At 50.6% G+C, this 18,382-nt stretch overlaps 1 protein-coding gene across 2 annotated transcripts; it reads left to right on the forward strand.

Moving 5' to 3' along the window:
• Positions 1-12,970: 12,970 nt before the first annotated feature.
• On the forward strand, positions 12,971-16,614 carry PFN2 (profilin 2). Of its 2 annotated transcripts, none has more exons than XM_088530497.1 (3): positions 12,971-13,211; positions 13,872-14,064; positions 15,976-16,614. In XM_088530497.1, the coding sequence occupies exons 1-3, from the start codon at positions 13,080-13,082 to the stop codon at positions 16,071-16,073; spliced, it is 423 nt and encodes a 140-aa protein (XP_088386623.1). In that variant the 5' UTR covers positions 12,971-13,079; the 3' UTR covers positions 16,074-16,614. The 2 variants fall into 2 exon arrangements, with proteins under 2 accessions (XP_088386623.1, XP_088386622.1); XM_088530496.1 differs by having other exon boundaries at positions 12,974-13,211; positions 15,667-16,614.
• The last annotated feature ends 1,768 nt before the right edge of the window (positions 16,615-18,382 follow it).

Below are 18,382 nucleotides of genomic sequence, written 5' to 3' on the forward strand. Positions count from 1 at the left end.
CATCTAGAGCTTACCAAAAGCAAGAGTGAGGGGCACATCATTACCAAGCACACATGGCCTCAGTGGAAGAAAATACTGAGTATTAGAAAGCTCCTTAATGTACTATAAAGAAGCAAACAAGAAATAAGGTGCAAAATGTTAGTACTGTAACATTAGTAAAAAGTCTATTCATTGAATCAAAATTGGATTCTCTCCTGAAAGACTGACTTCTGTTTGACTAAAATATAACTGTTCAGTACAGGGATAACAGGGTAAAACGTAATCACCAGCAATGTACAGATTGCATTTAACCTTCTAGCAGTATCTCCTGATCTTACACGTTGCGAGCCCACTAACTGCAGTGGACGGGTATGCTAAATACGACCCGTTTCACAGATGAGAAAACAAAAACAGGGAGAGGCAGGTTCAAAGCCGAAAAAAGCTGCTGCAGCTCCAGCACCGTTTCTCCTATTCACACCAGCCAGGAAAGTGACTCAGAAGTTATATGCCCGAATCCGCTTCCAGTGAAGTCAACTCATTGCTTTTTTTTTCCGCAGTCCTCAGCACTGCTCTGTTGGATACTCAGTCTGCCTGGAGTCCCCGGGCTAGCGCGGACCATCCGCGCCGCGACGAAGCACCGCAGCCCCCGCAAGACCTGGCGCTAAAGGGGAGAACTGCTGCCTTTCTGCAGGGCTGGGCCTGGGGCCTATATCCAATTTACTGCCTCTTGCTGCAAGTCCAGGCTTTTAAAAATGACTTTTAATATAAAATAGCAGCATGCAAAATATAATAATATAAAACAACTGACAAGGCCGTGCACACGCTCAAAGCCACAGCCTAGTCCTCCTGCAGCCAATGGAAGCAGAAGTAAGTGCTGTTGTCCCCGCATCCCAAACTGTCATTTGGGTGCTTCAAACAGTAACGTTTTTATCTCTGTTAACAAAATCAAATAACAACAAACCTAAGCAAAACTCAGTGTATATTCTATGGCTTATAAAAACCTTTCTTACCGTGGTACCAAATAGTTAAAACAAAAAAGCACCAAACAATCATATTTTATGAAATACCAAATAAAAAATAATTAAAAGCAGCAGCTCTCAAATAAGACTTCATCATGAAGCTCAATCCAGTGCATGTGGATACAGCAAAGTTCACACAGACATATTTCCAAACAAAACTTTATTGGAATTGGTTACAGCAGGAGAGAACAGAAAATGGAGGCAGTGTAAGCACCGCAACAGGCAGCGCTCCGCTAGGGATGTCCTCCCGCGCAGGACGACCTGGAAGGGCAGGAAGGATCAAGGCACAGGCAACCCTGCTCCTGTGAAAGTTCCGGGGAAACAGCAGGTTTGGAATAAATCCCCAAGATGCAGAGGAGGATTTAAAGCCCCGATCCTGCTGCCAGTGAAAGCAATGCAAAGCTAATGGCAGTGCTGGGAAGCCGCTGACGCACCGTGCAGTGATCAGAGGCAAGAGCAGCACCCGGGCCCTAACCCAGCCCCGACCTCCAGCACGTCACACCGCTCGCTCGGGAGTTCACTCTGTACCGTTCTGCCGTTGCATGCAACAACCTTGGGCAAGCACCTGTTTTACTGTCTGATCTGCAGACATCTATATCCTTCGCCATGCAAATAGAAATCTTCCCTACCCAAAATCTTAATGAAAAGAGTTCAAAGAAGAAGCACCAGGCAAGTTTTCTAAACTTTCTAAACTAACATCTACTAACACTGCAAAAGAATTCGTAAAGCAATGGCATAAACCATACTTTCATCAGCAATTAAAAGCAGAACAGCAAACAGTGCAGTATATATATCTGTATAAATATGGTCCTGCTGCTATATTCTCTGTAAACCAATAAGTCAGTCCTAAGTCATACGGAATCCTGCATTCTGCATTCCCTGAGCCAATTTCCTTTATTTTGCTTGCCAAGATGTTATCCAAACCTCAGAGTTCCCAGTTATTTATTTGAATGTTTACATGAACTTAAAATCTAACTTCCACAGTTAGAAAAAGGAAATATTTCCAAACCAGAGGTCAGAGGAAGCTTTGTAGGTAAATCCTATACCCCTCTTGCATCTTCTCTTCCACTTGCAAGGTAAGAGGGAACGTTGTCCAGCCACATTAATTGGTGTGTGGGACAATGAGGGACAGACCATCTGGAAAAAAAAAAAAAAAAAAAAAAGGAAAGTCACTTTGTGAGTTTATGATTGTGCAGCCTTTTGACACCTACTTCTCTAGAGATGCTTTTTATGCAGTCACAGTGGTACTAAGGGCCCCTTGGCAGCTGCCTCCACTCGTTCAAAGAAACAAGTCCACATCTGTAACAGCAGAGGATCTGCTAAGCACGAGACAAAATGCCCCAGCACAGCTCGATCCTTAGTAATATTAGCTACTTCTGTAAAGAGAAGTGGAAATACGAACAAATAAGGTCATTAACCCTTGTTACGCCCTGTGTCAGTGGTTCCTCCAGGAATTAAAAATCCTCACTGCCCTCCAAAGGCAGTTGAGCAATTGGGTATTGCGACTTCTGTCTTCAAGGCAAGACAAACTGCTTCCCTTGCAAACAGCACTAATGACATTTTATAGACCAAACGCTGCGACATCCTCATAAGAATATATTCTTTGACCACAACTGTACACCGAACTCCTGTTGATTTCCATGGAAATGAACATTTTAGACACATTTAAAAACCTGGCCACAGAGCTTAAACCCAGCCAGCTGAGCTACAAAGTGCCCTCCTAACACTGCTTTCGAGGCAGAGTCTTTTTTTGCAAGCTGCTTCTGCTGTTTCTACACAAAGCACGGCCAATATCGTAATCAGATTCCCAGGTTCGAGCAATGTGCTATACTAGCACACACATCTCCCTGATACAACAGCAGTTTTCAGAATAGCGGAATTCTTCCCATTTTAGCAAAAGTGTGTTTCCAGGACTACTGCAGCCACGTAAAGCTTCCTGCAAAGGCTTCTATCCTGTGATATCTCTGGAGTCCCTGTTGATAAAGAGTGAGGAGCACTGGAGGATTGTACCTGGACAAGGACAGGGAATGCAACACGCCATCGTTCCTCTTATCAACCCCACTGTTCACAGCATGAGCTGCTGTAGGATTTTTTGCACTCTGGACTTCTGGGTTTACCATTTTAAGCCATTTGTTAAAGAAGTTGAGAACACTAGGTAGGAATTGATTGCACAATTTGACAGCTCAGTGCCTGGACAAGACTGGACTAGTTGTTTGCTGGTAAGTACACAGGCATCCCAAAACAATCCTAAATCCATTTATTTCTGTGGAAGGTGGAAAGGGTCTTAAATTTCTTGTAGATGTTCTGTACAGCCTGTCAAACATGATGCTTGCTAAATGAGGAGCATTAAGAACCCGAGTTTCAAAGCCGTTTTTTATTTGTTTCTATTTGTTCAATATTTTCAAGGGTAACACATGGAGTAAAAAATAAAGTGACTGATAACAGATGATTCCAAACTGCTGGCTTTGATAGCATGAAGTAAAAATGCAAATACAAATTACTGAACGAGCGGAGCAAACAGAAGGCTTGGTCACCCCCACCCATCCTGAAATACAAACAGAAAACACAATTACCTTTATTCACACAGCCTCATTTTTAGATTCAGCACGCATTGCATCTTTAGTAGGTCTAATATACAGCAATTCCTCCCATAAGCGTGAAAGTACAATAGAAAAGCTGCTAATTAAGTATGATTATGAACCACCTAATGGATCCAGGAGATTCTGCTCCACTACTTTATCATTCATATCACACTGACACCGAAAGGGACAAAGGGCACTATACTGTAAATGTAACAGCAGGAATCAAACCTTTATTTATTCTTCCTTACTTTTAACTTGTGGATAAATTTAGCACTAACCTCTAGGTCCAAGTAGACTAAAGCCCTATCTAGTGCTAGAGTACTGGTAGTTAACTGAAAGATTTGCAGTCAAAAAACAGCCAACAGATGCTCAAAAACCATCAAGACACAACAAAGTCATCACAGCTCAAAGCTGTAACACACACAGTGAACTGGGTCTGCTCCGACACCGCACGGGGGCTTCGCTCCACAGGGCCTGCAGCTGCCACCAACGGGAATAGAAGACTCCTCGGAGCAGGACAACGTTCTCCAGAAGCGCCTGATGCAGCAGGGAGACGAGTCGCAGCCAGCGGCACCGAGCTCCGGCCCACGCACCGAGCTCCGGCCCAGCCGCACCGAGCTCCAACCCGGGCACCGAGCTCCGGCCCGGGCACCGAGCTCCGGCCCAACCGCACCGAGCTCCGGCCCAGCCGCACCGAGCTCCAACCCGGGCACCGAGCTCCGGCCCACGCACCGAGCTCCGGCCCACGCACCGAGCTCCGGCCCAGCCGCACCGAGCTCCAACCCGGGCACCGAGCTCCGGCCCGGGCACCGAGCTCCGGCCCAGCCGCACCGAGCTCCGGCCCGGGCACCGAGCTCCGGCCCGGGCACCGAGCTCCGGCCCGGGCACCGAGCTCCGGCCCAGCCGCACCGAGCTCCGGCCCGGGCACCGAGCTCCGGCCCACGCACCGAGCTCCGGCCCAGCCGCACCGAGCTCCGGCCCGGGCACCGAGCTCCGGCCCGGGCACCGAGCTCCGGCCCACGCACCGAGCTCCGGCCCAGCCGCACCGAGCTCCGGCCCGGGCACCGAGCTCCGGCCCGGGCACCGAGCTCCGGCCCACGCACCGAGCTCCGGCCCAGCCGCACCAAGCTCCGGCCCGGGCACCGCTCCTCCGGCCACGACCGCGGCTGCCAACGCGAGCGCTTTGCACAGCTGCTCCTTTCCGACACGGTGGGTAGTTATTACTTACGGAATAAAACTTGGGTTTTGAGATTTTATTTTTTTTAATCTATCCCTCACTTGTTTTCTCTTTCCTTTAAATGGAAAATATTTTTAAGCCACCAGCTGCCATTCTTGAAGCATTTTGTAATTAGTAATCAAGACAACTGTTTTAATTCTAGAAAGGAACTTACCATTGTGGTATTTAACAGTAGTTGCACACAGGCTTGCTTCTTTCTTTCTCTCTCTCTCTCTCTCTTTTCGAAGTATTTCTGATTAATACTGAAAATTCCTGAAGACTGGATTTAAATTTAAAAAGTTTTAATTATACTTTGAAACTATCCGGAAAACTATTTATTTTTAAGCACTTCATATGATACATTTCGATACAAAAGATCGCTACCCTGGAAGAATCTACTGCAGGTCACTCAGTTAATCCATGCCCGAGAATAGGGCACCGATGGTTTGGAAAGAACGAGGCCTCTACTGCTTAACATGGGGCTTCACAGGAACATCCGTACGGAGTAATTCTCAACAGGCTGTGATATTACACTTCAATTAAAAGTATTTAAAAATTAAAAAAGTATTTAAAAGTACTTAAAAATTTAAATTAGGACACCTCTGTCTAACATGCTTGTGCTTCTAAAAACCGCTCCGACCTGCCAGCAGCTCACCCTTATTTTGCTCAACATCTACTGATGATGCACCAGAAAACTAGAGCTCGCAGACCAGAAAAAGCCTCATTCTCCAGCTGGGGCCAGAATATGTTAAAACTGTCCCTACTCCTGGCTCTTCCATTGCAACTATATAATGTGTTGTACCCACTATACTGATAATGAGCACAAGGGTTTCTGCAGCAGAAACTGCTTTTTCTGATAACTGTTCACAATCAAAGCAGCAAAACATTAGCTAGGGTGTAATATACAATATGTATTTTCAAATATACTTGTCGTGTATTTTTGTTTAAGAAAAATGGTCCTAATTTTCCATTTTACACCTGACTTTCAAAGAAAACTGAAATAGGAGGAATCCTTTGCTCTTCCAGTAAGATTTTATATCTGAGCTATAAATCTTTAAAAACTGCAGTTTGCCAATTCCATGTTTATTTTTAACTTTGTTCAGAGAAGAGACAAGCTGCCTGTATGTCCCTCTGTGTGTCTGCACATCACCGAAGCGTTGGGAAACACGTCCCGCTGGAGACGCACCAGCCCAAAACGCAGGTTCCACGGCGGCTCCCACCAAACACAGCACCGCAGCTCGGCGCAAGCTGCACCTCCGGGAGAGCATTGCAGGAGGACGGGCACGAACAGAGACGCACGCGGGGACGGCTGGTCCTACCTAGCAGGATGGGCACCAATGCAGACACACGCGGGGACGGCTGGTCCTACCTAGCAGGAGGACGGGCACCAATGCAGACACACGCGGGGACGGCTGGTCCTACCTAGCAGGACGGGCACCAACGCAGACACACGTGGGGACGGCTGGTCCTACCTAGCAGGAGGATGGGCACCAATGCAGACACACGTGGGGACGGCTGGTCCTACCTAGCAGGATGGGCACCAGTGCAGACACACGCGGGGACGGCTGGTCCTACCTAGCAGGATGGGCACCAGTGCAGACACACGCGGGGACGGCTGGTCCTACCTAGCAGGAGGATGGGCACCAATGCAGACACACGCGGGGACGGCTGGTCCTACCTAGCAGGACGGGCACCAATGCAGACACACGCGGGGACGGCTGGTCCTACCTAGCAGGAGGACGGGCACCAATGCAGACACACGCGGGGACGGCTGGTCCTACCTAGCAGGACGGGCACCAATGCAGACACATGCGGGGACGGCTGGTCCTACCTAGCAGGAGGATGGGCACCAATGCAGACACACGCGGGGACGGCTGGTCCTACCTAGCAGGATGGGCACCAATGCAGACACACGCGGGGACGGCTGGTCCTACCTAGCAGGATGGGCACCAATGCAGACACACGCGGGGACGGCTGGTCCTACCTAGCAGGATGGGCACCAGTGCAGACACACGTGGGGACGGCTGGTCCTACCTAGCAGGATGGGCACCAATGCAGACACACGCGGGGACGGCTGGTCCTACCTAGCAGGAGGACGGGCACCAATGCAGACACACGCGGGGACGGCTGGTCCTACCTAGCAGGATGGGCACCAATGCAGACACACGTGGGGACGGCTGGTCCTACCCAGCAGGAGGACGGGCACCAATGCAGACACACGTGGGGACGGCTGGTCCTACCTAGCAGGACGGGCACCAATGCAGACACACGCGGGGACGGCTGGTCCTACCTAGCAGGATGGGCACCAGTGCAGACACACGCGGGGACGGCTGGTCCTACCTAGCAGGAGGATGGGCACCAATGCAGACACACGCGGGGACGGCTGGTCCTACCCAGCAGGACGGGCACCAATGCAGACACACGCGGGGGACGGCTGGTCCTACCTAGCAGGATGGGCACCAATGCAGACACACGCGGGGACGGCTGGTCCTACCTAGCAGGATGGGCACCAATGCAGACACACGCGGGGACGGCTGGTCCTACCCAGCAGGACGGGCACCAATGCAGACACACGCGGGGACGGCTGGTCCTACCTAGCAGGAGGATGGGCACCAGTGCAGACACACGCGGGGACGGCTGGTCCTACCTAGCAGGATGGGCACCAACGCAGACACACGCGGGGACGGCTGGTCCTACCTAGCAGGATGGGCACCAATGCAGACACACGCGGGGACGGCTGGTCCTACCCAGCTGCTCATTTCACGGCAGTGCCATCACAAGAGGCCCCTCCTGGCTGCTGCATAAACACCGATATCAAAACCCGGCCGGGCTTCGAAACAGCCTCTCACCCAGATTCAGGCTCTTAATTCAGGCCTACCACGTAGTAAATTTACTCTGGCTTAAATCCCGTGATATCCAGGATTGAGGGGAGGGAGGAAGGGCGAGGAAGGGGACAACCTACAGATAGAAATAGCACAAAAATGAAAATCTGGACTTTCTGAGGCCGACTACCAAGCAAATGTCCATTTACTGCAGCTACTGAAGTACCCCCACCTCCTTTGCTAGCTGTAGTAGTTCTTACTATTCTTTGTAAATTTATATCCTCATAACATTTTCAGCATGTTATTTTTTTCATAAAGAATAGCTGTTTGATCAAGACAGAATTATTTCCACTTTCTCAACCTCAGTGAGGAAGGAAAAAAAGGGAAAATGTTCTAAATAAAAGCAGCCATTTTAAAGCTATTTTCTCTTTTACTGAATACTTATTTTCCCTAATCCTCAGTTTTGTATTCTTAATGTTTCCTTTCATCTGCAGTAATTGCTCTACAGTTCAGCAGTATTAGACTTTCACATCCAGTATATCTTTTCTAAAAAAAGTAATTCATATATATAAAAAATATAACGCGTGCACACACACACCCCCTTCTTTGGCCTGCTCTTGATACTGTATCAATGCTTGAACAGAATAATTTTCATATACCTTCTTCTCATAAGAAGCAATATTAATGTGGATAAATTAACTGAGAGAAAGACAGGGTTAGGATAGCTGGGGCAGAACCACTCTGGGTAAAATACTTAGTTTAGGTACTAAACTAAGAACTACAGACAGAAGTGCACAGTCATTTCAGCTTCATTCCAAGTATAACATGATTTTACAGGGCAGTATGCAGATTGCAGTTACATAATTTCTTTAAGAAAATTTGAAGACGGTAACTTTCAGGTAGAAATTACTTAACATAAATTTACGTATCTGTTACAAAAGTCTTTTATATTGTCAAGAAATAACAAGCATTAACAGGGAAAATATGTTTGATTAGAAGGGGAAATACCATCCAGATAGACATAGTGCAGAGACTTTCACTGGAAGAAAAATTAATGGAGAAATAACATTCTGAGCAAACCTCCAAATCTCCGCGGCTGTCTGGCCCTGTGCTGGACAGGCTGAGCAGCAGGAAGCAGTGCAAAAACAGTCACATAATGGAAAACCACAGAGGTTTGTCAGGGTAATAACAGGGCCACGACAACGCACACAGGCCCAGACTGGACACGGTGACAGGGCCGCTCTGCCAGGCTGCTGCCGCCCACGTTCGACCACGGTGAAGCTGGAAGGGCGACGCGCTGCGCGGCGCTGCGCCGCCCCGTAACACCGCGGGAGCAGGCGCAGGGCAGGAACGCAGAGCGACCACCAGAAAGGTAAAATCACACACCCCTCGGCTTTGAAGGAAGCGCGAGGTGGCACCTTGGACAACTCAAACACTCTGCTTTCCCATCCCACAGCGTTTCTCGGGGAAGTCAGTCCAGTTTGCACAACAAGCGGAGACTTCCCCGTAACAATCGAACAAGCTGCTCCTCGGCAGGGAGCGGCCTCCCCGGGAGCAGCGGCGCTGCCCGGCACCCGCGCGCCCCGCTCGCCTGCTCCGCTCCCCGCTCTCCCCGCGGCGCTGCGCTCCACGCTCGCTGGTCCCGCCGCATCCCACCTCCCTCCGCTCGCTCAGCTGCGCGCGCACGCAAACAACCGGCCACCTTCAGAGCCCGGGCTGGAGACGCTCCCATGGACACAACAGGGTATCCCTAGACTTCCCCTTGCTTCACAACTGAAAATTAACATCCAAGTTCTCAACTTATTAATATTTTATTTACACTATTTACCTCTAGTTAACACTCATCCTGGCCTTGGGTGTCTTGTGTCTCACCCAAGTTACTCCATCGGTTGGGAACCATCCTAGACGCACTGCCTTGGGATGAGCGGATCGAGCCCCCTGCTCCCCGGCTCCTCGTTCACCTCCGCGCTCCCGACGTGGCCGCGGGCAGCGGAGCCGCTGCAGGACGCGCACCGCGCGCGGCAGCGGGAGCCGCGGGGCGCGGGGGCTGGAGACGAGCAGCACACCCACCACCCTCCTTGGTTTAATGCGCTGAATTAAATGCCACAGACAAACCGCAAGAAACCCACAACGTGGATTTTTTTTTTCCATGGTTTCAGGCAGATTGGTCATAGTGATTTATTTATTTATTTTAGCAGAATAAGGTTTCAATTTCAAGAGCAGCAACACAACCATCTTGAAAATACTTCTTCTTGAAAAAAGATAACCAGAGCCAATCAAAATAACCATTTTTGATACTTTCTCTGTTTGCACTCTAAACTTTAACTTTCATTGTGAAGTTAGTCTTGCATTGGTCTTGCATCTGTTGGTGGTCACCTGCTCTTCCTGTCCATCTAAAGTGATCTCCAAATGGGTGAATTTGGTGGAAAGAAATCTTAATCACAAGAAATCTTACCTTTAGCCCTCCAGCCATGCTGGGCATGGCAGCAACAGTTGTTATTACAAAGCCTGACAGAACACTGAAAATTTTGCTAACAAAATATAGATACCCCTCAACCTTTATGTGACTAAAATAAAAGCAGTGAAGCTTCTTACAAAGCTATCAATAGTTCACAGCCTATATTTATTTAAAAAGAGTATTTGTTCCTAGGTTTGATCGAATAAAAACGTGAGGTGAAATTCTGAACTGAAGCCAAATGACCAGTGACTGCTACACGCTGCATTAAAAACGTGGTGGCACAACCTGGCAGAAAGGGACACTGGTGGGAATGTGCAAAGGGACTGCAAGGCAAGAAACCACAGTTCTGCAACCATTTGCCATCTTAATTTTAGAGCTTGTGTTGAACTGGTACCTTTAATGCATAAATATAGGCACCCACTCTAAGACTCACCACGTATGAATGTTTATATAATCCTTCATTTACCAGTCCTAATGACTGTCACATATTCTCATGAAAATTTCTAACAAAAAACTAAACAAAATTAAAAAAAAGAAAAAACAGAACCCCTCTTTCTTACAGTCTTTAACATTAAGTACACATCCCCATTTTCTTAACTCCGTCTCAAAGCTGCTGCTGAAAAAGTGACAACACAAAGATGTTATAATGCTTCTGTAAGATAATTTAAATCAGACTCTACTCAGTGAAATTAGAATTAGAGGATTATGATTACAGGAATAAGTACTGGTGATTGTTGGAACCGTAGTTGATCCAAGCTACAGCTCTAAATAGCAGTAACCCAATGGAGGGCCGCACTTCCTACACGTACTGCTAGTGTCACTCCACGGCCACCCCGTAAGAGCCGAGGGACCAAGGGAGGACGTGGCCAGTCCTGCGCTCCCTCCTGGGCCCTTCTGCTCCGCTCTGAGGCCCCAGTGCGGCTGCTTCCTACCTGCATCCCAGAGAGCAAACCAGGATCCTGCGCTGCTAACACCACCCCTCTCATCCACACCACGCGGAACACTCCCGAACGCCAGCCCATCCAACCGGGCTACACGGACCCCTTCTGGGGATCACGGAGGAGGCCGCCCGTGCACGCGGAGGCTGCTCCGTGCCACCGAGGCCGCTCCGTGCCACCGAGGCCACTCTGCGCCGCCTCGGCCATCCGCTCCACGTGGAGGCCGCTCCGTGCCACCGAGGCCACTCTGCGCCGCCTCGGCCGCCCGCTCCGTGTGGAGGCCGCTCCGCGCCGCCTCGGCCGCCTCTCCTTGGCAAAGCGCAACAGGGCTCACAAGCAGCAGCCCAAACCCCGGCCCATTCCCTGGCTAAGGGCAGTAAGGTGCCCACTTCTGTATTCATCAAATCCACTTACTACAGCAGAACCACTTACCTCCAGCTTGCAAAAAGAACAAAAAGCCAAAAACACACATAAACAAACAAACAAACTACACATTTTCCAACTCCAAAAAAAAATGAACCCATCAGCCTTTTGTTCCTTCCAGACTGATGCACCCCATGTGTGCAAACAACGGTGTCAAAGCAGGCCCTTCTGCGGGATAACGTGAAAGAGAGAAGCGGCTCCAAGGCCACCTCCGACAGAAGAGGCCGCTTCCTCCCTCCCGCAGAGGCAGCCTGGGACAGAGGGGCATGGCAAAGCAAACACCACAAACTCCTCAGCATTCGAACAGCCAAAAGCAGATGCGAGGCCTGTAACCCAGCAGCAAGCACAACTACATATGAGGATACACGGATGGAAGAAAAACCATAAAGCAAACATTAGCGTTCAAATCAGCGAGGGAAAGACACTGAAAATAAAATAGCAAAAATACTTATGTATCTGAGCTAAAAGACAAAAAACAAGCTCTTCAGTAAGTATGAAGCAATCCAAAGAGTCTCTGTTAGTATATGAACCACAGTCACCTCCATGACCCCCGAAATAGGCTTTGGTTTCAAAGAGAAGAGCAGCCTCGAACACGCAGTGTGCGCTGATTGCAAATGCCTGGCAAATATTTCTGCTGGGAGAGATAACCTCGTGTTGAATATTCAACTCTCCCGTTTTATGCCCTGCAGAACTCACGCATAAGCTCTCAGCTTCTTGAGCCCGAGCTCCAAAATAAGCTACACGGAAACCACTTCACACTCTGCTCGTTTCTCTTCCCAAGGGAATCATAAGCAATACCAAGGAAGGCAAAATTGTCCTCCTCAAAGGAAGGGACCCCCCCAAAGCAGCGCTTTAAGCCAGACTGAGCCACTGCCCACGAGCAAGGACCCGCATCAGCAGGACGGTCCCCGAGCAGCGACCCGGGCAGGCCGCAACCCGAGCGGCCAGCACCAAGGCCAGACCTTCCCGACGGAAACCAAGTCCCTCCAACCCGAACTCGGCAGCGGCTGCAGGAGCGAAACCCGCAGCCGCGCGGGGACAACGTGCGCGGGCGCTGCCGTGCGAGGCGCGGGGACGGCGCGAGCGCGGCGCCCCCCGCGGGAGCTCCCGCTGCGGAGCTGCCCTGCTCCGCGCGCGGACAGCGGCGCGGGGGAGCGGACAGCGGCGCGGGGGAGCGCGCAGCCGCCCGGGCCGGGCCGAGCCGAGCCGAGCCGGGCCGAGCCGGGCCCTCCCGCCGCCCGCGAGCGCCGCTCCGCGCCCGGCTCCCGCCCGCCTGCCCGGCCCGGCCCTGCCGCCCGCCCGCGCCGCGCTCCTTACTGCACCTGCCGGCCGCAGCGCCGCGGAGCCCGCGCGCCGCCTCGGAGCGGGCGGCCCCGGCGCCCCTGCAGCGCGGCCTGCGCGGAGGGCGGCGCCGCGCGGCCCCTCCCCTGCCCGCCCCTCGGCTCCGGCAGCGGGTGGGCTGCGCCGCGGCGCCGCGCTGGGCTGGGCTGCGCTGGGCAGGGCTGGGCGCGCCGCTCCGCTCCGCGCCGCTCCGCTCCGCTCGCTCGCTGCAGCGCTCCGCTCCGCCGCCGCGGAGCAGCAGCAGGAGGCCGAGGCCCCCGACCGGCAGCGCCTCGCCCGCCGCCCGGCTGCTCGCCCGAAGATGGCCGGCTGGCAGAGCTACGTGGACAACCTGATGTGCGATGGCTGCTGCCAGGAGGCCGCCATTGTGGGCTACTGCGACGCCAAGTACGTCTGGGCGGCCACGGCCGGCGGCATCTTCCAGAGCATCACGGTGAGGCGGCGCGGGCGCCGGGCGGGGGCGCGGGGCGCCGCGGAGCGGGGCGCGGGGAGCGGGGCCGCCGCCGCCTTTTTGTCTGCGGCTGCGGCAGGGCCGGCGGGCGGGGGCGCGGGGGCGCTGCGGGCGCTGCGGCGGGGCCGGCGCGGCCCTGCGCGGCGCGGCGCTGCGGCGCGGTACGTGCGCGGCGTAGGAGGCTTCGTGAATGCCCGGCCGGCGGCTCCATGTTCTCGCTCGCCAAGATGGCGCACTGCCATTGATCGCTGCCCGCCGCCTCCCCTCCCCCGCCGGGCTGCGGCCCCGCTCCGCGCCCGGCGCCGCCACCCGCGGGCCGCGGAGCGCGGCCTGTCCCCGCCGGGCAGCGCCGGGGCCGGGGTTGAGGCCGCGGCCGGCGCCGGCCGCAGTGCCGGGCCCTGATTGCGGCGCGGGGCCTGCCGTGACTCGGCACTTTGCGGGCGCCGCGCAGGCCGACACGGGGCCGCCGAGGGGCCCGGGGCCGCCCGCGCGGAGCCCCCGAGCGCCGAACGGCGCTCGGGGGCTCCGCGCGGGCGGCCCCGGGCAGAGGGGGCTTCCCAGCCACGCGCTCGCGATTCCTTCTAAACGGGGCTCACGCTACAAAGCATCACCGCGCTGACGCTAGACCTTTCTGTTTGACAGCCAGGAGAGATAGATATGATTGTAGGAAAAGACCGAGAGGGGTTCTTCACCAACGGGCTGACCCTTGGTGCAAAGAAGTGCTCCGTGATCAGAGATAGCCTGTACGTTGATGGCGACTGCACGATGGACATCAGGACAAAGAGCCAAGGTGGTGAGCCGACGTACAACGTGGCCGTAGGGAGAGCTGGCCGAGGTGAGCACCGCTTCCCACCGCTCCCGTTCACCCAGCTAGGAGTGTGACCCTGATCCTAGGCTCAGGCTGCAAGGGAGCCCAAAATCTCGTGTTTAACACTTAGGTTCAGGATGTGACACCGCATGGGCGGACGGCTGCCGCCTGGCTCATCACCTAGGTCTCTGCCCAGGAATTCCCCTTGTCCTGGTTGCCCACACGTGGTCGCAGCTGCGCACCAGCCTGTGGAGCGGCTGAACGTGTCCCTGAGAGGCAGCAGGAGGCTGTGGCTCCAGGTCAGCTTGCCAGGAGCATTGTAACCGTTCAGCTAAGGCTTACATTGCAGCATCGTAGGGCTGTATTAGTGATTTCTACTGAAATCAGCTTTTCCATTGCCAACTCAGTAGAAAATTTATTCTACAGAGATGTCAGTTTCTTGTATGAGCTACGTCTACATGTCTTTTACCAAGTTCCACACTAACTCTTCTTGCACTTGCCATGAAGTCTGTCTTCAGGCAAAAAAAGCTAGTCCAATTTGGAATCATTGGGATACTTGATTTTTGCTAGATTGACTGCGCCTTGTGCTGCTCATTTAATTCCATGTAAAACATGGGAGTGCACTGGAATCAAATACAAAAATCTTGCCTCAAAATACTGGATACAATTAGTATGGTTTGTATTCAAACCTAGGAATTTTTGGAGGGCTGTGCAGTAAATTGGTGAGCAGTGGACTTTTGCCTGCAACGTACAAAAAGCTAGCACAAAACTTGTCTGTAAGCGATGCTGGTGAGAGCTGCTGTCTTAGACTTCGTGTGAGCAAACTGCTATGGAGATGCTCAGTCCCCTTTAGGAAGGCTGACTGCAGTATTTCCAATTACAGTGTTCCAACTTAGAACAAAACTATTGTGCTCTGAAAGCGCAGTCCCTAACGTGGCCACGTGCTTGCTGGTGACATCTGGTGGCAGCTGCGGGCGGTGTCGCGCTGGGGAGCTTCCCTGGCACCTTCTGCTTTGCAGCACAATTCCACACTTCATCCCCCAAACGGTGGAACTAGAGGGTCAGCATTAAAAGTGTCGCTGACCTTTATCTCATGCAAAAAGTTAGGTATATTTTACAGCTGTATTGTTGCACAGGTGCCAGCTTAAGCCTGACCCAGTATTTTTTTAATACTACCAAGCCTGGTTCTTGTACCAGCAGTGACCACTACAGATAAGGACATTCTCTTGTCTGCTTTTCAGAATCACTTTTCTTCCATACATGCTACCAGTTTTGTTCTTGTTAACATATTTTTTTTCCATGTATTTAAGATGCAGCCGGGGTTTTCTGGCTGGTTGATGGTGGATAAGCATCATCATGTTCTCCTGAGATAGTCGGTAGCCCTTCAGGATGACTTCATTTTTAGCAGTGGACTTTTATGCCTCACAGTTATGTAATATCCTGGAGGATAAATCATGCCTTCCCCCAACCCTGTCTATGTCTGTATTTTTACAACATTCCCGTTAAACTAGTTTAATACCCAAATACTAAAACTTGAATTTGAGTGTGTTTATTGCACTGTCTAAAACTTGCATTATTTCCTTGTCTAACACACTCTTTTTAAAACTTTTTTTTTCTTTTCTCTTTCAGTCTTGGTCTTTGTAATGGGCAAAGAAGGGGTCCATGGAGGCGGATTGAATAAGAAGGCATACTCAATGGCAAAATACTTGAGAGACTCTGGGTTCTAGTTGCTAGGCAGACTGTTAAGTATTAGGGAAATATTGCTATTAAACTTTCCTGGCGGTGAGCTTTAAACCTTACATTCTGGAAACTTTATTAGCAATGCAGGGTGATGGGGTATGAACCTGTGTCTCCTTTGTATCCCTTTGTCGGTGGGGAAAGGTGTTATTTTTTTCTTTAATTCTGTTCATTTTTGTTTTGTTTCCTTGTGTACTCCAGCATTGGTTATAGTCATGGGAAAGGAAGGTGTCCATGGCGGGACACTCAACAAGAAAGCGTATGAACTGGCTTTATACCTGAGGAGGTCTGACGTCTGAGCAGCCTCTCCCCATCCACCTAGCAACTGTCTTCACCACCACCCAGTTGTGTTCAGTGCTACCAGACCGTAGATGGTAGTTTGTGTTTTTTATTTACCCATTTTCTAATGTCATAATTCCCATTACCTTGTTCATTTGTATGTTAACGACTGTATGTAACCACATCCCACATCTGGCACCATTACTGCACCACGAAGATGATATGCATGAACCTTGAAAAACTCCTGGGAGGGGGATATGCTTTGCTTTGTCTCAGCAATTAGTGCGATACTGACAACTAAAACAACTTAAACACTAAACAAGGTGCCGATTGTACAATCTAATTTGATCAATGCCTCTTCAGCACTTTGAGCAATTACACAGCTCACTTAGTCTTCCTTTCATAGAGCATGGTCGGGAGGAAAAAAAGTGCATGCATATCTTTACTTTTCTCCCTCTCCCCTTTTTGATTCACATTTTGTTTGCTTAACCTATTTTTATAGTGCCTGGTTTGCTTAACCAATTTGCCACTGAAAAGCTATTAACGTTACATTAGTTTTGTTGTTGCACTTCACTGTAGGCTCGAGTCTTTTATTCTTTCTTCACGGTGTCTGGTGCGTGTCCTGCTTCCTCGTGCAGTCCCGGAGCTGCCGCAGGGCGCGGACGCGCTGCCCCGTGCCCCTCGCCAGGGACGCCCCCTCCATCGGCGCAATAGCTCAGGCACTCTTTTTTTTTTTTTTTTTTTCCCTGCCAGCTCCTGTTCTGTAGTTGAATTGTAAAAGGCTGCCATTATGGACATTAGATATCCCAACATAACCATCTGGAGTGTGTCAGGTTTCAGTTTTTCATAGGACCAATTTTAATTTGCAGCTTGAGGATTTTTTTTTTTTTTCCAATATGAAACTGCAATGTCCTTGTGGAAAACTGCCACCTTTAGCTGTTCAGGGAGCACTGACTGACCCCAGTCTTTCTGCCAGTACACTTGCTGGTAAAGAGTCTTGCTGCTCTGAAGCCACTATTTGGATGAAGGGTGGTAGTTTGTAACCTAAACTGTCAAGATGATGCCATTTCAAATTGAGTATCTTCATTGGGCCTGTCACACCCTTGCTGCAGAAATCATGAAGTGAACTGCCTTGTGCACTAGTCGTCTGAAATGTGCGTAACCAAACTCAGTTCAGGCACGGTACTAACTTGTATGTCCATTTGAAGAGAACTGCAGAATTCTGTATACAAAAAATAAATGGGAGATGGTATTGGTTGGAATAACTGACTTGGCTGTCTTGTGATGAATTTTTTAATATGTATTCTGTGCCATACTATTGTTTAAAAAAAAAAAAAAAAAGAACTGTTGCTATTGTGAGATGGATTTTAACTGACTACAAGGGTTTCTTTCGAATGGCACTACTTTAGGGACACTCTAGTATTTGCTTCTGTTGTTGGGCCTTGTGGATAATGTACAGATTTAAACAAATTCTTGTTGCTGATTTGTCCATTTCTTTCCCTGCACTTTGTTACATCTGGGATACAGTCTAACTCATCTGATTTAATATGCATTTCAAAAAATGCCATAACTATTAAAAACACCTTGTTTACAGACAGATGAAATAAATTTATTCCAACCAAACGAAATCAGACTATTGGTTATTTTTCTTTTTTCCACAGACATCCACTGAGACCCTTCTTCACTGCATGGCAGACTTCCGTATTACTAGGTCTAAGCGCAGTTGTAAGTTTTGCAGCACAGTACGAGTGTGATAATACCCCTTTAGTTAAAGGACAAAAGGCCAAGTCTGTAACAGCCCAGCCAGGCTCCAGTAGATGCTGGAAACTGGGAGACCAGCTCTGGTTTACGAGACTACAAGGGGACTCCCGCTGTAGCTAGCGGGATCAGCCCTGCTCTGTGGACACGTTACTCGCTCTCTGTACTTCCCAAAGCAGGAGCTAGAAGGATTTCTGTCCTGCTAACTACACCTTGGATAAGAACAGCGAGGGAAGAGACTTCAGCTCTCAGTGACTGTACAAAGTTGTAGAGGGCTTTTGGGAACCTTCCTGGCCCCGCACTCTGAAAGCACGAGCTAGGGGAATGGCTACAATGTGCCATGTGGACACAGGTGAGATGTGATAGGAAGCAAGAGGAGCTCCGGGGATGGGACAGGAAAGAAAAGCCCAGAGCACAGTGGTGAATCCTCATCTAAAGCCACATTTCTCTTCACAGTCCTGACAATGTCAGGCTCGTGCTGCTTAGATGCTATTGGTAAAATTACTGTTTTCCCCTCATCAATTTATCTTCAAGTGTTGCAACCCCTCCTTTGATTGTCACTAGAGCACAC

This window comes from Tinamus guttatus, unplaced genomic scaffold, assembly GCF_059628265.1.
Source record: "Tinamus guttatus ecotype Peru unplaced genomic scaffold, ASM5962826v1 Tinamus_guttatus_pri_ptg000376l, whole genome shotgun sequence".
NCBI lineage: Eukaryota > Metazoa > Chordata > Aves > Tinamiformes > Tinamidae > Tinamus > Tinamus guttatus.

What these genes read in the sequence shown, in the direction of transcription:
- PFN2 (XM_088530497.1), top strand. Translation starts at nt 13,080, where the DNA reads ATGGCCGGCTGGCAGAGCTACGTGGACAACCTGATGTGCGATGGCTGC. An exon ending in GCATCTTCCAGAGCATCACG is followed by an intron (nt 13,212 to 13,871) that starts GTGAGGCGGCGC and finishes TCTGTTTGACAG; the next exon opens with CCAGGAGAGATAGATATGAT. An exon ending in CGTAGGGAGAGCTGGCCGAG is followed by an intron (nt 14,065 to 15,975) that starts GTGAGCACCGCT and finishes TGTGTACTCCAG; the next exon opens with CATTGGTTATAGTCATGGGA.